The sequence below is a fragment of the Microtus pennsylvanicus genome, chromosome 7, assembly GCF_037038515.1.
Source record: "Microtus pennsylvanicus isolate mMicPen1 chromosome 7, mMicPen1.hap1, whole genome shotgun sequence".
Lineage (NCBI taxonomy): Eukaryota > Metazoa > Chordata > Mammalia > Rodentia > Cricetidae > Microtus > Microtus pennsylvanicus.
The window spans coordinates 54,107,378-54,125,251 of NC_134585.1; the positions used below are offsets into that span (position 1 = coordinate 54,107,378).

At 48.1% G+C, this 17,874-nt stretch overlaps 1 protein-coding gene across 1 annotated transcript in view; it reads right to left on the minus strand.

Moving 5' to 3' along the window:
• The window catches only part of Cul9 (cullin 9), a 40,591-nt gene that overhangs the window by 9,252 nt on the left and 13,465 nt on the right, over nt 1–17,874 (minus strand). Inside the window, exons 10-27 of the mRNA XM_075980776.1 lie at nt 13,517–13,713; nt 12,995–13,212; nt 12,114–12,360; nt 11,931–12,036; nt 11,307–11,534; nt 10,950–11,040; nt 10,653–10,824; nt 8,283–8,388; nt 7,739–7,834; nt 7,379–7,554; nt 7,001–7,134; nt 6,482–6,658; nt 6,200–6,309; nt 5,937–6,119; nt 5,641–5,801; nt 5,186–5,414; nt 4,916–5,105; nt 1–146 (exon numbers count right to left, since the gene is read on the minus strand). Of these exons, the coding sequence (XP_075836891.1) occupies nt 1–146; nt 4,916–5,105; nt 5,186–5,414; nt 5,641–5,801; nt 5,937–6,119; nt 6,200–6,309; nt 6,482–6,658; nt 7,001–7,134; nt 7,379–7,554; nt 7,739–7,834; nt 8,283–8,388; nt 10,653–10,824; nt 10,950–11,040; nt 11,307–11,534; nt 11,931–12,036; nt 12,114–12,360; nt 12,995–13,212; nt 13,517–13,713 (2,967 nt within the window). The remainder of the gene's footprint in view (nt 147–4,915; nt 5,106–5,185; nt 5,415–5,640; nt 5,802–5,936; nt 6,120–6,199; nt 6,310–6,481; nt 6,659–7,000; nt 7,135–7,378; nt 7,555–7,738; nt 7,835–8,282; nt 8,389–10,652; nt 10,825–10,949; nt 11,041–11,306; nt 11,535–11,930; nt 12,037–12,113; nt 12,361–12,994; nt 13,213–13,516; nt 13,714–17,874) is intronic.

The window sequence follows — 17,874 nt, forward strand, 5'->3', positions numbered from 1 at the left end:
CTCAGTCTTGTTGAAACTCAACAGCAGCCACATCTGCACAGTGGACACATGCAGGATTTGGTCCCCAAACTGCAGCTCAGCCCGGCCCAGCCATGTCCACTGAAGTCGCCGATGTGGTCCCATGTCCAAGACTGCGTAGTTCTGACCTAGGGAGGTGTCGAGGAGACAGAGTCAGAGAGTGGGGGATAAAGGGGCTAGGGCTGAGGTGTAAAAACAAGCATAGCATTGTACGTTTGTGGGTTTGTGATGACACTGCTATATATTCATATTCAAAGACCTCACTGATCAGCTTTGGAGTATTCCAGAGAATCAGTTCATCATTAAAAAAACAAACAAACAAACAAAAACAGCTGTTAGTCATAAATGACTTTAATCCCAGCACTCAGGAGGCAGAGGCATGAGGATCCCTGGGTTCAAAGCCAGGCTGCTCTACACAGAGTAATCCAGGCTAGCCAGAGCTACAAAAGAAACCCAAAACAAAAACAGATCTAGAGGGAAGAGGGCAGGCCCAGGCTTTCCTGGCAAAGAAGAGCCTAGCAGTTAGCTAAAAGTTAGCTTCTCTAGAAAGACAGCATCCTGCTCACACACGAAGGAACAATGACAAACTAGAGTTTCACTCTTTCATAAGTGCCAACGCAGTGGCTGACATAAGGAACTGGGAATGGCGCTCAGTTGGTGGAATGCCAACCCTAGTATACACAGAGCCCTGGGTCCCACTCTACACCACATACATGAGGTATGCCTGCAACCCCACACTTAGCAAGTAGACAGATGGATCAGAAGTTGAAAGTCATCCTCGGTGACATAGAGAGTTTGAGTGCAGCCTGAACTACCTGAGTCCCTATCCCCAGAAATCAAAATCCAAAGCAACAAAAACTGATTGTACTAAAGAGCCTTCTGGTGTGGAAATCCACAGCTCCCTTGACATCCCACAGGACAAACCTGCAACCCCACTTCCTCACAAACAGCCATGAAGGGAGAGGGGGACAGCAGGACCTAGACTGGAGATGTGAAACTGACCACATCTTAGTGGCTTGGGCTCGTGTGGATCCCCACTAAACAAATACTAATTTTACAGCAAGAATAAGACAGAGACTCTGGACAGCCAGGGGAACAGGAACATGCACAGCAGATGACACTGGGACGGTCTGTGACGTCTAAGGAGTTTGAGTGACGGCACCTTTGTCTTTAGAAAGAGGAGGAGAATGTGACGCTGGGCCATATCTTGGTATTCAGGAATTTATGTTGTTTGTATATGTTTGAAATTTATCATTGTGAAAATACTTTAAAATTTATCTTCTTTAAGTGTATAAGTATTTTGTCTGCCTGTATGTCTGTGCACTGCTTGTGTGTGGTCCCCTCAAGAGGCTGCAAAGAGCATCAGATCCTGGGAAACTGGAGTTACAGATGGTTTTGAGCAGCTGTGTGGATACTGGTAATTGAACCCAGGTCCTCTGTAAGAGCAGCCAGTGCTCTTAACTGCTGAGCCATGTCTCCAGCCCCTTTAGGAAGAATATTTTAAATGAAAGAGAGCTAGGGATGTAGCCCAGCTGGTAGAGTACTGGTCTGCCATGCACGAAGCCCGTGGTTTCATCCCCATACAGCACAAAACTGAGCATGGTAAGTAACCGATGCCTGTAAGCCCAACGCACAGGAACAAGTTCAAGGTCATCCTCAGACACGTAAAGCTTGAGGCCAGCCTGGGGTGTGTGAAACCTGTACCTAAAGGAGAGTAAAAGGAAGTGCCCTGAGAATGACTAGCCTGCTGTGAATAGCTCCCCTGCCTACAGCTTGTTAACAGAGGCAAGGAACAAGTATTAACTGTCCTTGGCCAGGTTTTCAGACTTAACATCACTGGGGATGGGAATTTTAGTGTTTGAGCATATGCTTAACACTAAAAGCCCCCAGTTTAAACCCAGAACTGGGGTGGGGCGGGAAGACAGGAGATAAACATTTTGACAGTTATCAGTGTGATGATCACAGAGCCTGAGTCCTAACCCACACAAAGTGAGCAACTACTGAAAAACAATTTTTTTTCAAGACGATTTCTCTGTGTATCCCTGGCTGTCCTCTATTCACTATGTAGACCATGCTGGCCTTGAACTCACAGAGATCCATCTGCCTCTGCTTCCCAATGCTGAGATTAAAGCCATGTGCCACTACAGTCTGGCTAAAGTTTTAGAGGACTGGGTTCTTCAGAACACGTCAGTGTTCAGAGACAAAGATGACTGAGGACTATTCCAGATTAAAGGAAGACACCTGAGACCTGAGCCAGCAGTGACATATGCCTGGATCCTCTCCTGGATGGAAAGCAAGGTTACAGACGACTTACTTTATGGATCAGTTGACAAAACTGCAATTCAGAAGGTAAATTAAGGTACTGACTTAATCCCCATGTGTCAGAACACCTTCATGCCTAGGTAATATATTTAGGAGAAAAGGACCAGGAAAAAGGAAACTTTCTTTCTATGGTTCTAAAAAATAACATGTCTGTGTTCACACAGATATACACACATGTGCACTCAAAGGGCAAATGAGTCAGGTGTGCTGGCACATGCCTGTAATCCCACCCAGCACTTGAGAGGTGAAGGCGAGGGGTCTGGGAGCTGAAGCCCAGTCCAGGCTACAGAGGGAAACCGTTTGAAAAGAAAAAACATCAGTGCTAACAAAAGCCAGCACAGTGATACACACCCACCAGAGGAGCCTCCCTGCAGGTTCATATGGTGAGTGCCTGGTCACTGCCACAGTCAGGCCTTTTCTTCCAAAGAAAAAAATAAAAAGCCAAGTGTTGACAAAAGGTAACGTGGATAGAGCTTCCATGGGAGTTCTTTGCATTACCACTTTAATTTTTCTGTAAACTTGAAATTATTTCTAAATTAAAAAATAATTAGGAAACAGGCAGTGGCACACGCCTTTAATCCCAGTACTCAGAAGGCAGAGGCAGGCGGATCTCTGAGTTCAAGGCCCCCCTGGTCTACAGAGGGAGTTCCAGAACAGCCAGAGCTACACAGAGAAACCCTGTTTTGGGAAAAAAAATAGGGAAGGGTGTCTGAAGCTGTATTCTTAAAGCTGTTAGAAGGGGAAATGCTATTCCAGACATATTTTACCACAATAAAAAAAGTAGAAACAAGAAACAAAGTCAGGCCTAGAAGACTGCTCAGTGGGTAGAGTGTGTGCCAGATAAGCACAGTGAGCTGGTGTGGGACCCAGCAGCACATAACAGCCAGGAGCTGAAGTTCCAGAACTCTACGATCCCAGCACCCAGGAGGCTGAGAGGAGATGTCCTCTGGGCCCACTGGCCAGCCAGTCTAGGTAAACTGGTGAGTTCCAGGTTCAATAAAAGACCTGTCTCCAAAATAAAATAGGACTAAAGAAAGCCGAGCGATGGTGGCGCACGCCTTTTATCCCAGCACTCGGGAGGCGGAGGCAGGCGGATCTCTGTGAGTTCGAGACCAGCCTGGTCTACAGAGCTAGTTCCAGGACAGGCTCCAAAACCACAGAGAAACCCTGTCTCGAAAAACCAAAAAAAAAATAAAAAATAGGACTAAAGAGCACACCCTGTGTTGACCTCTGGTACCTGCACACAAAAAACATATGCCACACACACGAACATACATATACCACACACACGAACATGTATAGCCATGCCAATTCACACCTCCCCACAAACATGTATACACACATGAATACATACATAGAGAGGGAGAGAGGTAGTGGAAAGAAAGAAGAGAAAGAAGAAACCCAAGGACTGGAGATGTAGCCCACTTGTGGGATGGACGCCCAGCTGCTCACATTATCTTGGCTCTGCTCTCAGGTGCACATTTAAAATCATTCCGGAGTGCCTTCTGATAAACCCTTTTGTAAAGGCAAGAAAGTGGTTTTTTATGATACTGGTGCACGTCAGCAACAGGGAGGCAGAGGCAGGTGCACCAGTGTGTGCAGTGTGAAGCCCTAGGTTTGAGCCCAGCACCACACAAACCCCTAGGAACTCCGGTACAGAGAAGGTAAAAAGGATCAACAATTAAGGTCCTCGTCTTCTATCTAGTGAGCGTGAGGCCAGCCTGGACTCCATGAGACCTGCCTCAAACATAAAGACTTCTCTCAGTGTGAAAGCCAAAGTAAAGGGAAACATCATCTACAACATGCTAGCGCATGTATCTAAAACACGCTAGCGCATGAGTGTCATCAAAGGAAAACAGTAATAACAATGCTTAATTTATCACCAAACTAGGAACCGACACAATCACTAGCTACATGTAGTTCAATTTTAGATTTAAAATGAATTGTCCTCAGTCGTATTTACAAATTCAAGTGCTTAGAATGGCCAGGAACAGTTATCATATTGAAAAGTTCAGAAAAAAAACGTTCTGTTTGTTTGTTTTTGTTTTTTGAGACCAAGTGTCTCTGTGTAGCCCTGGCTAGCCTGGAACTTGGTCTGTAGACCAGGCTGGCCTCAAACTCAGAGATTCGTCTGCCCCTGCCTCCCTAGCGCTGGGATTAAAGGTGTGCGCCATCACTGATAACACTGGGTGCCAGACTGTTCTGCATCTTGATCCGGCAGATTGGGTACATGGTTGTATCGAGGTATATAAACTCCTTAAGCCTTCTACTGAATACTAATTATATACCAGTAAAACTGTTCCAAAAAAAAAAACATAGGATGTGGTTAAAATGATGGGGATAAATAGTCTTAAATATTTTTACTTGAAAAGAAGTTCTTAAGACTGAGAACGAAGTGAGCACAACCTGAAGACAGAAAAACAGGCCCAGTTCCCAGGAAGTTGAAGGAGAGAGCAAGCATTAATGAGGCTATTCCCATTCGTCTGGACCCTCCCCTTCCTATCTATCCACTCCTTTCCTCTGCTGCTACCCAGAATGCATCCCCATCTCCAGGTCCCTATCCCTAGCTCCTCACTGTGGCTGTAGAAGCTGGAGAAGCGACCCAGGGCATCGCAAAACTCTGTGGGAAGGAGCTGTCTGAGACCGTGCAGGTAGCAGAGTGGCGAGACGGGCCAGCAGCGTGGTGACAGAACCAATACAGAAACTTCTGGACCTGGGTCTTCTACAGAGAGCTCCTTTCTAGTCTCCTGTACCTGGTCTTCTTCCTGAGGAGCAGAGGGATGAGCCCATGAGCTCTCCTAGGGGGCCCGCTCTCCCGTTCTGCTGCTCCTCCCCTTGCCCTCACCTCCACTTCCTCTAGCCTCCACTCTTCCTGGTCCTCCTGCTCCAAGAGTTGCCTGTCAAGCTGCTGGAGCTGGTAGACGTGGAACTGGCGCTGCAGCTCCTCTGAGGTGCGCAGGCTCTGTAGCATCAGCTGGGGGAGGCGGTTGGGGAAGCAGAGGCCAATCTGCTCCAGCACAGCCCTCTCCAGCCAGCTCGAGCCCAAGCTCAGGAGACGGTCAGCCATGTAATGCCTGTAGCACACACAGTTGGGCCAGGTCTCAGTGGGCCAGCTTGGCCCAGGCCCAGCCTTCCCCTCAAGAAGTAAGTCTCTGTATTACAGCTCACCTAAGCCACAGGACCCACCTTATCTCTGCCTTAATTTCCCCACTCCTCCTCCTTCATCTCTCCTTAACTCAAATCTTCCCTTCCTCTGGTCTCTAAGTCTCCTGTTTCCAACCTCTCCAGAATGTGACTCACCGATAGAAATGCTCAAAAGTAGTGGCCAGCTCTAGGCCAGAAAGGACCATGATGGGTTCCAGGCACCACTGAAGCTGCCCCAACATTTCCACTCCAGAGGCTCCACCAAGCAAACCACCCTGGATTTGTTGGTCAATGTGCCTAGCAAACTGCTCAGTCATCTGGGGACAACAGAAAGAACATCAGACAAGCCATGGACAAGGAATCAGTGTGGGAAAGTGGGATGAAGGAAGCACAAGGGCAAAGGAGAAGGAGGGGAAAGGGCATGCCCGTGCCTGGCCCTTGGTGTTACTCACATGGGCAGCGGTGAGGAAGGATTGCTGCAACAGGGCTCCAGAGAAGCCACTGCGCAGAGCCAGAGTAAAGGCTGCTCGAGGCCCAAACAGCTCCCAGCCTGCTCTCTGCAAGCGCTCATAGAGATTACAGTAACGAGGCACAAAGTCAGAGGCCCTCCAGGCTGCAGCCAGGAATCTGCTGACCTAAAGTAACAGAGTAAGAAGCGACATAAAGGAGAGACCACTTGTGCTCCATCCTGCCCTGCAGACTTGAATCTGCCTACCTGTTCCTGCACCACACTCTGCCAGCACTGGGTGATGTTCCTAAGGCTGCTGCTGGGAAGGACTGTGGATGGCACGGGGCTTCCATCCTGGCTCTTACTGTTCTTGCTGACTGTGGAGACAGGGGGCAAGAGTGAGCTTCACTCCAGCCTGTGTGGGCCTGGGGTCTTGGGTGTTTGTCTCCTGGAAAGGTCACCACGTTTCAGAGACCTAGAGAAGCTGCAGAGGACGGAGCTAGGTAGCCCCACAGTACAGACCCAGCTCAGCAGGCTGCAGTGACTCACGGGACTGTGTGGATGGCTCAGAAGGCCCAGGAGGGGGTTCCACATGCACCAACAAGTGGCACAGGCGCCGAACTCGTGAAGCAAAGGATGCTGCTTGACTCTGGGAGCTCCGCACTTTCTCCCTCTGCTCTAAGTACTGGTCTAGCAGCCATCCCAGGGAACTTATACCCTCAGCATCTGAAAGAAGTCAAGTCAGGAATGGGTTCTGTGGGAAGAGGGGGACAGGAGTTGAGGCACAGATTCAATTATACAAAAAGGAAGCAGAGCTCTAGTCCTTCCCCACCACAGTCGGCTTCTGTTGGAGCCTGGGAGCAGGGGAGCAGGGTGAGGATGGTGTGGGGGGGAAGATTCAAGTCACTCTCAGGAAGCAGTCCCTTGAGTGGGAGGGAAGAGAGGAACACCGAGGCGACAGGCCTTGAAGGACAAATGCAGGAATTAAGAGGACCAAAATATCAACACAGATGACCTGAGACTTGTGAGGGGCTGGTATGGGGACCAGGGGCAGGGCGGGGTGGTTACCGGGAGAGGTGATGTTCTGCACCAGCGGGCTGACCAGGGCCTCCCAGCAGGTCTTGCCCAGTGATTGGGCGGCCTCGTCATCAGGGAGGAAGCGATCAGCAAAGTTCTGCTCATGGCGCAAAACTCTGTTAAGTCTGGAAACAGAAAGTATATGGCAGATTAATGGCAGGCTCCCTACCTGCCAAAAGGCAATTTCACTGCGGCCTCTGCACAAGTGCTGATCTACTCCCAAGCCGGCTACTGGGGTCCTCCTGCAATCTGCCAGCACACCTGGCTGGTGGTCAACTTCACCTCAGGGACGGCTGCAGCTTCACTGCTCAGACTCCTGCTTCCTACAGTGTCAGTCCCTAATTGTCTTCCCTCCTGTGCTGCACCCACCTGGGACAGAGCTGAAGGAGGCGCCGGCGGTCCTCTGCTATGTCCTGGCTCCATGCTTGTGCCCGAATTGTGTAGAAGAGACAAGTACGTCGACATAGTTGCTCCCGGAACAATGGCCAGAAAGTGGGCTTGGGGCCCAGCACCTCCACACCCCGAACCCGAGTGTCGATACCACCCTGCAGTATACACAGACTTCTCACCCAAGCTACTCCGTACTCCAAAGACATGTTCCACACCCTGAATCCCCAAGATTTCTAGGCCATCTCCAAACTGGCCACGGAGGAGCCCTAGCTAATGTCCTGCTGAAGCTGTTGGAGAACCCACCCACTAAGGAGAGCCTGCACTTCTTCCTGGGCCCACCTGCTGGCAGCGCTTTATGCGGATCTGGATGATGGGCCAGAAGCGGTTCAGGTTCTCCAGGAGGGTTACCCGGCTGGCGGAGGGAATCACATTTACCTGACAGGGTAGGAGAGAGGAGGCAGAGCTGGACACAGGTCTCAGCAGTTAGGAAACCAGAGGACCCAAGACTGACCCCCCCAGCACCTATGCTGGTGTAGTACAACTTCCTGAACCTTGCTCTCGGGATCTGATGCTCTCTTCGGCATTTAGGAGCGCTTGCACTCACACACACAGAGATACATGCTTAGACACAGAATAGAAAGGAAGCAGAACAGAAACAAGTAGAGCTGGAAGCAACGCTGACAGCAATCCAGACCAGCACAGCCCGTGTTCTCACTTGTGCACTGAGCCCAGCTGCACTTCAAGTGGTGAGGCCTTCCCAGAAGGGACCAAGAGAGCCATTCCCCAGAGACTGGGTCTTCTCCACCCAAAAAATGAGGGATGAAAAATAAAAAATGGAGGGCCGGGGGGGGCACACAGTAAGGGGCGGTACAAGGGTCCCCACCGTGTTAAGTTCGGTGTTGATGCAGCTGACACTGTCACCCCCAAACACCACCACTCTGGCTGGCATGTAACTTGAGTCCTCACTGGCCACAAGCAGAGTCAGCTGCCTGAGGGAAGAGAAAGGAGTCAGTGAAAACTAGGGCCACTTCATCCTCCACTTCCTCCTCTAGCTCCTGACATGCCTGCCTTCCCCAGACCCTCAGCTTTCCCCTTTATATCCCTTCAAAGTGGTTTTACTTAAATCCCTAGATTCAATGAAAAATTAATGCCATGCTGTGCACGTAACAGACATTCCCATTCCCATGTCATAACTAGCAGGTTCCTCAAGGCCAACATGACCACATGAGACAATCATCTGTCCACAGAAGCCCACCCCTTTCTATTTGAAACAGGCTACCTACCTGGCCACAGGTCCCCTCACCAACCAATGGCAAGTCTTGAACACACTACAGTCTCTCTTCTTAACACTGAACATTCTCGCCGGGCGGTGGTGGCGCACGCCTTTAATCCCAGCACTCGGGAGGCAGAGGCAGGCGGATCTCTGTGAGTTCGAGGCCAGCCTGGTCTACAAAGGGAGTTTCAGGACAGGCTCCAAAGCTATAGAGAAACCCTGTCTCGAATAAAAAAAAAAAAAGAAAGAAAAAGAAAACCACCGAACATTCTCTACTAGATCACATGCACTTTCCAAAACCTTTTTTTGGTTTTTGGTTTTTTTTTTTTTTCATGATAGCCTGAGTATCAGCTTAAAAACAAGCTAGTTTCTTTCCTTCTTACAAACCGTGGAAGACTCCCTGTTGTAGAATGTGGAGCATCTGTTTAATGGTGCAAAGATACGGTGCTTTTTTTTGTTTGTTTGTTTGTTTTTTGAGACAGGATTTCTGTGTAACAGCCCTGGCTGTGCTGAAACTAGCTCTTGTAGACCAGGCTCATCTCCAACTCACAGAGATCAGCCTGTGTCTCTCCCAAGTGCTGGGATTAAAGGTGTGTGTTACTGTTACATTTAACTCTGTGAAGCTGTGTTACTCTGTCTAAAACACCTGATGATCTAATAAAGAACTGAATGCCAATAGCTGAGCAGGAGAAAGGATAGGCAGGGCTGGCAGGCAGAGAGAAGAGAGAGAGTAGAGAAGATGAAAGAGTGAGAAGAGGAGGAGAAGAGGACACCAGGGGCTAGCCACCCAGCCACACGACCAGCAATGGAGTAAGGAAAGAAAGGTATATAGATTAAAGGAAGATAAAAGCCCAGGGGCAAAAGGTAAACAGGTTAATTTAAGAAAAGCTAGCTAGAAATAAGACAAGTTAAGGATGGGCATTCAAAACAAAGAATAAGTCTCCCTGTATTTATTTGGGTTCGGAGTAGCGAGTCCCCAAAGAACAAAGAGGAAAAAAAAATCAACTACAACTCTCCAAGTTTCAGAACAAAGTTCAAAGTTCCTAGTTCACAAACTCTACAGTCTGCATCTGCCTGGTTTCACCCTGCCACTGGGATGCACCCCTCGTTTCACCTAACAGCATTGTAAAAAATGCACCCAACACAGCATCCTGATTCTCCCTTTGCATGCTACCTCTCTGCCTGGAATATCACTGAGTTCTCATTATCTAGCTAATTTCAATTTCAAATTTCAGCTCAGTCAACACATTGCTGAGGGAACCTTCTCTGATCCTCATTGGTCCCAGGATCCTTTCTCCTGGCCATCTCTCTCTCTCTCTCTCTCTCTCTCTCTCTGACAGGCTCTTCCTCTTCACGCTGACCTTAATGGCTTTGCTTGGGTTCAAGAGATCCTCCTACCCCAGCTTCCCAAGGAGTGGGACAGCCATGTCACTGTGCCTGGACCATGGTACTTTCTTTCTCTTTATGCAATTTCTCTGCTTCTTTTAGTCCCCCCTTGAGACAGGGTTCCAATATGTAGCCCAGGCTTGAACTCTTGATCCTCCTGCCTCAGCCTCCTGAGTGATGAGATTATAGGCATGCACCATCAAGCCTGATTCTCTTGATTGGCTCGCTAGCCTGGCTCCCCAACTAGACTACAATTTCCTTGTATCTGATTGTCCTTGTAACCCCAGAGCCTTGTACAGCGCTTGGCACTCTTGACATTGAACAAACACTCATGGGAAGAACAGGTAAGTGAATTGTTGATCTCTGAGCACAAGACGGTGACGTCTGTATCTGTCAGAATACCAGTACCTGGGTTCAGACAGGGAGATATCTACACAGCACAGCAAAGACAGCCCAATGTGCTAATCATGCTTTCACTGCACAGAATGAGTTTGAGAATGTCCCCAAGAACAGGGTTCCTCATGGAGTTGTGGGACAATGCTTCTGGGGAGACACACTGGTGCACTTAACACACACATACAAATGGGTTCACACCTAATAAGAACACCACGGTGCATGTGCAAGGTGATGGAGTGGGAGCCGCTGCTGCCGTTGGACTCCCAGTAGGTCTTGGGGTTGCGGTCTGTCAGTTTGCTGGCCCGGTGTGGGTTGGAGGACACCTCCACCTTCTCCCAGCACTTGTCTTCCTTCACTTCCACACTGGAGCCTGAAGAAAGTGGGAAGGGGTGGGGAGACCACAGCATGGTCAGAGATAAGGAAAAGGCCTGGAGAGTGGGAAGGGAGAGGAGACGCTGGGTGAGAACCCGGGGGAAAGTGGAGGAGGGCACCTACCCTGGCAGAGATGCCTGAGGAACACATCAAAGAAGGGGATGTTGATGGGTTGGTAGGTTCGTCTATGGTCTTCAATCTGGCCCAGCACCATCTGCAACCAGAACATGGAGCAGGGAGGGAATACAGAGGAGAAATCGGAAACACACATGGAGAGAAGGGGGCCAAGAGGCAACAGAGCCTTCAACCCCTTTCTTGCCAAATTCGAATAGGACCATGTTGGGAAAAGTTAGGGAGCATGTGCCCAGATTTGCTGCCACTTCTGCCACATAAGGATTCCACAGAGACCCATGAAGAGCAAGAGGCCAGCCCTCGCTTCCGGTTTATTTTCTCAGCTCTACACCCACAACCCCTCCTCACCTGAATGCAGCCAGCCAGAATGTTTGAGGTGAGGTTACTGTAGAGCTGGGCGTATTTCTCACACTCTGTCACCAGGTCACGGAGCTCAGAAGCCAGCAGGAGCTGTGCAGAGTGCTTGTCCATCACTTTGGAGAGGGCCTCTCTTGCCCCCAGGCAGCAAAGCACTACTGCATAATCTTTATGCATCAGAGCCAGGCGATGCAAGAAGCAGATCAGCTCCTGAGTCATCTGACCCAGAGAAAGAAAGAACAGAATGTGTCAGGGCAAGGAAGCACAGTGGCAGAGACTGAGGAAGTCTGCAAAGCCGGGAAGGGTCAAGGAGAGTGGAACAGCATACTGAGGTGCTAGGACTCCAGAGCCAGCAGGCAATTCGGGATCTGAGTGGTTTTACAAGCTTCTTTCTACCTGTGCAAACTATTCCAAGAGCTAGCCTTTGTCTGACGTCACTCCAGGAAGTTCAAAGACTTTAGGGTGACATCAGCCTTCCTCTTCTCCTCCTTCTCTAGTTCCCAGTGCACTCAGACCCTCAGACCTACATGCTCTGCTCAACAGCTACAGCCTCACTAGGCACATGGTGCCCAACGTTTGTTTCCCCTCCTCCAATAGCTGCCAGGGCTCTGGTACCTCAGAGTCACTGCTTGGACCACTCAGGCAGTTGAGGCAGGGCTCCAAGACCTCGTGCCAGGGGAGGACCATTGCCTCAGGATAATCCAGCAGTCGTGTCATGACCCTGGTAAGGGGACGGAAACAGATAAAGCTCCAGAACTCCCTTAGTCCCTGTGCATAGATGCCTGGACAGACCCTTACCTGAGGACCATGAGCAGCAGAGTTCTGTTGGGCCCAGGGGCATCAAGTGTCCGCAGCAACAGGAGGAAAGGCTGGGTTTCCTGCTGGAGGCGCTTGAGGAGAGGCTTCATGGTACCCTGAGGGCTGCCTTCACGGCATAGCACACGCTCCAAGTCCAGGAAGAGTTCTGCAGAAGGGCCTCCCACCAGAGAGCGGATGAGTAACTCAGGGGATCCATCCTGACCCTGGGTGCTTGGGCTCTCCAGTGCTGTAGGTCAGACACACCATAGGGAAAATGTGCATGAGAGGCACCTTAGAAGTCAGTCAAACCAAGAAATGGACACCCGAGGAACCACCCCCTAAACTTTCTTCCCACATTGAGGATATCTATGTCATAGCTTACCAAAGTATAAGAATTTTTCTTTTCTGGTCTCCAATGTTGACCTAACTACACTCTCGGTCAGTTCCTTTTACTATTAAATGCTAGCTATAATAAGCAATACTCTTACAATGATACCTCCAAAGTTTGAAGGCTTTTGTTACACACACTCAAGGACACATGTTGCTTATTTCAGTATCCGTAGGTCTTGGGTTTCACCCGTTTTTTAAAACACAGAGGATTTGTTATGACATCAGCAGCTCTCCTTTGGGTCCAGAAGTTCTGCTTGGGGTCTAACTTGGTATGGTGTTGCACACTGATACTGCTAACACTTGGGAGACCGAGGCAAGAAGCCCTTGAGTTTGAGGTCAGCCTGGGCCACATCACCTCATACATATTACACTCCCTGGCCCTGAAAAAATGTCTAGCTTGAACATTTAAGGTTTCAGTCATTTCTGGAAGAGTCCTGTACCCTTCAGTAAAGGACTGGTCACAGGGTGGCACATTCCCTCCACAAGGGTACCTGCTCGTTCAGGACTTCCCCGAGGCTCTGAGTAGCGGTTGAGAAGCATCATGAGGATGGTGCGTGTGGTGGGCATTGGCTCTGTCCCTGGTGCTATCCCCGAGTGCCTAAACAAGGTATCTCTTAACTCTTGGGTTATGATCTGGTCTCCCAAAGTGTGGTGGTTGCACAATAGCAGGTTGAGGAGAAGCAGACCATTTCTCACTGCAGAGGAGCACCTAGGAGGAAGTCGACAGTGAATGCAAGAGGCAGGGAGACAAGTGCAGCTGGGTTGTAGGGTGCTCCAGTGGTGGGCCACTACTCCCAATCCCATGAATGAAAGTTAGTTTTTCTGCCTTCCCTGGAAATCCCCTACGTCAACTACTTTGCCTCTCCTCCAGTGACATTCTGAGAAGGCCACCAGTGTTTACTCAAAGGGGACAACATAAGTACAATTTCTGCTGAGCACACGAGCCTGGGCCATAGGAGAAGTGGGGCTTAGGGACACAGGAAGGATCTAGAGTCTGGAGGGTAGTATCTGACCCCTCAGTGTTCAGCATCAGGACCACAGCTGCAGGGACATTAAGGAGCAAGCTCTCAGACCCTGGACGTGTAGCTGAGTCAATGCTGGCGAAGATTTCTCTGGTCATCTGGGTATCAAACAAAGGTTGGATGGAATCTCGGCTGGTCACAAAAGTGGGGATCTCTGAAGAACTGGCAATGGCTAGCATCTTTAGTGCCTGAAGGAAGAATGCAGCAGAGTTAGGGGTGAACAGAACCATTCACAAAGGATATGGCACAGTGGTAGAGTACTTGTTTAGCATGTGCATGGCCCTGGGGTCAGTACCCAGACCCTCCCCAAGAGAAGCTGGGAAGCTGCTGTCATCATCCTAGACATCGTACTCTGGTGCAGCTGGACTACTGGCAAACAGGGATGATGGGGCCTGAGGGAAGGGGGAGATGTGGGTAGGAGAGAGGGGAGCAAAGAGGAAGCTGCAAACAGAGCAACTGAAGAGTGGGTAGTAAACCCACAGGCTGATGCTCTCTCCCCTAGGCTCCCAAGCTGCCCTTTCTGTTTCTCACCACAGGATGCTGCCCTTTGACAGCCCGCAGCTAACTTCTGAGCAAGTCCTTGAGGTCGCACCCATCTTGATGACACCCACCCCTCTTTCCTGAGTTCCTCCTCTCACAGCCTCCTGGCATTCCTCTTTCTGTATTTCTCTCCTGGCCCTCAAATACAGTCCTTTTTCTCCTTTCTCTCCTCCTTCTTTGGCAACCTCATTGACTCCTGTAAAACCAATATCCACACAAACCTATGCCCCCGGCCCTGGCCAGTATCTGTCTGGCCCAAGGCTGTTCAGCTGTCTCACAAGAGCACAGTAGTGGGAATTATAGGAAAAGCACTTGTGATGTGAAATCTTATTTGATGGTATTACAGAGGAATAAATTAAAAACAAACATCATGCCTTAGAGGGAAGGCTGTCTCTCTGAAACAAATGCCCAGGGAATGAACTGGTCTAGAAGCAGCACTCGGGAAACTCAGGAGAGGCGCAGGCCCCCCAAGCAAAGCTCTCTGCTTCTGATTGCCCCAGTGTAGCCCACACAGCTAGAGACTTCAAGCTGCAAGCAAAATGCTGTAATTCTGTCATGGGCAAGAATATGAATTTAGGAGTAAATGCTATATTTTTGGTCATGCAATTTGAGGGGAACCAGAAAATATTTTTGCATATCAGTGGTCTAGATAATGTCTGGCTACTTTTTGAAGGAGAAGACCCAAATAACCCTGTAGCGGAACTGTGTCCTGGCCTTCCTGGATTAGCCAGCTCTGAGAGAACCTGTGGTCTTGTCCATGTTCCCACTGTACTGTGAGAGGCCACTGTCAGAAGGGCTCTGGATGAGGCTATATGCAGCCACGTTGCCCACACCACAGCAGCGGAGGCACTTCGGTAGTGAGTGGTTAGGCAGCCAATCTTCTCAAGGTCTCTGGACATGCCTTCCTTCCCTGCTGTCTGACCCAGGTGGCAGAGCAATGGCAGTGTTACCACTCAGTTTAAAAAGAAAAAACAAAAAACCACTCCCCCCCCCCAAAAAAAACCTCTATCATATCTAGGATGCTAGTCTTGCAGACTACACCTACCCGGAATCAAGTGTGGAGGAGTCAACACACTTAAAAGCTAAACTCTCGTATTCTCAGGCCCCTGTTCCTGTAACACGCCCCAGTTAGCAGCCCTCTCTCATGTGAGTCGGCTCCCTTCAGCATGGGGGCTCCAGGGACTGAAGGAGGGCTGCCCGGCTTGGAAACAGGCTCCTTTACTACTAAGCCACTCACAAGGACAGCGTGGACCACATGGCGGTCACTGCTGATGACCAAGTTCCAACATTCTGACTTTCAGATCACTGGTCCCCAGTGCCTTTCACTTTCACTTTTAACGATCCTCACTACGTGTCATGGGAGTTCCCTTGTGCCTTTTCTTTTGGGAAATTTTGTGTGGGTTTTGAAGGATGAAAACACATAAAATGGCAGCCTCTTTAAACAAAAATAATTCTTTAGAAAAAATTTCTGCCACTGTGGAACCTTATTGTTAGTTTCCAGCTCTGAGGCAGCAGTGGCCAGCCTGCCTGAGCGGCAAGGGAGGTAGTTATGTCATCACCTGCCACCGGGTGGCTTCCCAATGTCAGTGTTTCAACCCCCTTAAAAGTGCCCTCTCTTAAAAGACTGTCACTCTCTTGTCGGCCTGCCTCTCCCGTCCCCACTCTTGAGGCCTTTTCTTCTTTCACTCCCCCATCCCCACCCCGCCCAAATACCTGACCTAACTCCGTGGCGCGGCATGTTCTATTCTTTCACATATAGCGTGATAACTCTGCCTGTTCCCACACAAGTTAACACCAAGCCGCTAGAAAATTTGGATAGTAACATATGCCTGATAAATAAGGTATCCTTGATGATCACGATTTGTAAATTCTAAGGTCTACATTTGTCTAGTTTCTGGTTTGTTCACGTTTAGGCTTTAGCTATTTGGATAAACCAAGCCATGCAAAAAACTGCAATAAGAAGGGAGGATATAGACTGTGAGCATTTTCCTATTGCATCTGGAATATATCTTTAAAAAAAATTTTTTATGTTTTTGGTTTTTCAAGACAGAATTTCTCTGTGTAGCCCTCGATGTCCTGGAACTCACTCTTGTAGACCAGGCTGGTCTTAAACTCATAGAGATCTACCTGCCTCAGCCTCCTGAGTGCTGGGATTAAAGATGTCCACCATCAACATCTGGTTGGAATATATCTTTATTTGGCTTAGAACTCAGTATAGTTAGAAGGTTTAGTGAACTGACTTTTTGATCCATTCTTCCTTATGCTTAACAGTAGTAAGAACAGCACATTGTATACACATACCATCTAATTCTATTATATAGAGAGCACCACCAGCATTTTGGTTAATGTTCTTACTGTCATTATACCACATTCTAGCATGTGCTTGTGTGTGTCACATACACCTAAGACATAGAGCACACATAAAACATTGCTTTCGTTGAATCTTCCCATGAGCAAGACTGTAAGTGAGGGCTGAAAAGAAAATAATTTTATTCAAAAGGTAAGCCCAGAAGACTTGCATGAAGCTTGCAGGTGGAAAGAAAATCCACTGCATGACATTCATAAATCAGTTTTCACAATAGGAGAGATATGCTATCATGTGGGCACCTTTAGGAAACTGGAGAGAACACGGGGAAGAGTCCACCGTGTCTGAAGGTCGGAGAGTATTAGCATGCTCAAAGTTGTTGACAACATTGTAGCTACACACTTCAGCCTAGGGTGTGGTCTTTTGCGGTTTTTGACATTAAGATGGCCGATACAAATAGATCCACTTCACCCCGGCCAATGGTCAGGAAATTCAAGCATACTTCTGCTCTTTCCCTTGAAATAGGAGGTTTGACCTTGGAAGTGGCTGTCTTTTAGGATTCTTGATCTAGGGTGAGTTCACTGCCTAAACAGCAGAATTCTAACGACTTCATGTCTCAGAGTATTGAAGTAAATAGCTGTTCCAGTTGTCCTTTGTATCATGTTAAAATAGTCTTTTGTCTTCTTCCCCCTGTTGTGTTGGGGTATAAACGCCTACGAAAAATTAAATGCAGGCGATTTCAATATTCACTGGAACTCCCTCTCTGTACTATCCTATGTTTCTGTTTTATTATTTTCAGTCTTGTCTTTATTCTCTTTATTTGTTTCTCTAATCCCCATGTCTCTATCCTGGTAAGTGATATCCTTGTCAAAGCTGGTGTCTGACATCACTGACCTAAGGTTAATCTTGAGCATAGTGAGTATTCCTATTATGCAGGCCCATGGGGCAACAGATAGCCCCTAGTCCCTTAAAGAAATCAAAGGCAACTGGATGGAAGACATCTATAAGCACTCAGTATAAACACTGCATATTTACTTTCCTTTTTAAAAAAAGTTTAATCTAATTCAATAGCTTTCATATTGGTATAGCCTTATCATTTTGATATAGCTAACATCCTTATCAATATATCAGCATTATAATTATAACATTGTTATAGTAATATATTTTCCATTGTATAACTTTTACATTTTCACAAATTTCCTATTTTAATCAAAGTACAGGGAAAAAAAACCTTTATCTTTATAATGAAACCTTGAAAGTAGAATCATGAATTAAGAATTTGTGCTTTATAAGTTTTGGCTAATATTCCTTATTACCTGCTCTTAAAAATAATATTATTCCATAGCTAAACAATAAAACAATTGTATACCTGCTTCATTATGACTTTCCACTGTATTTTAATAAACTTTATGTAACTTAAAAAGAACTGCAATATTCTATATTGGAGTGTCTAGTCCCCGAAAAAGTCCTTTTCCCAAGGTCAGGCATTTAGACAAAAGCCCCA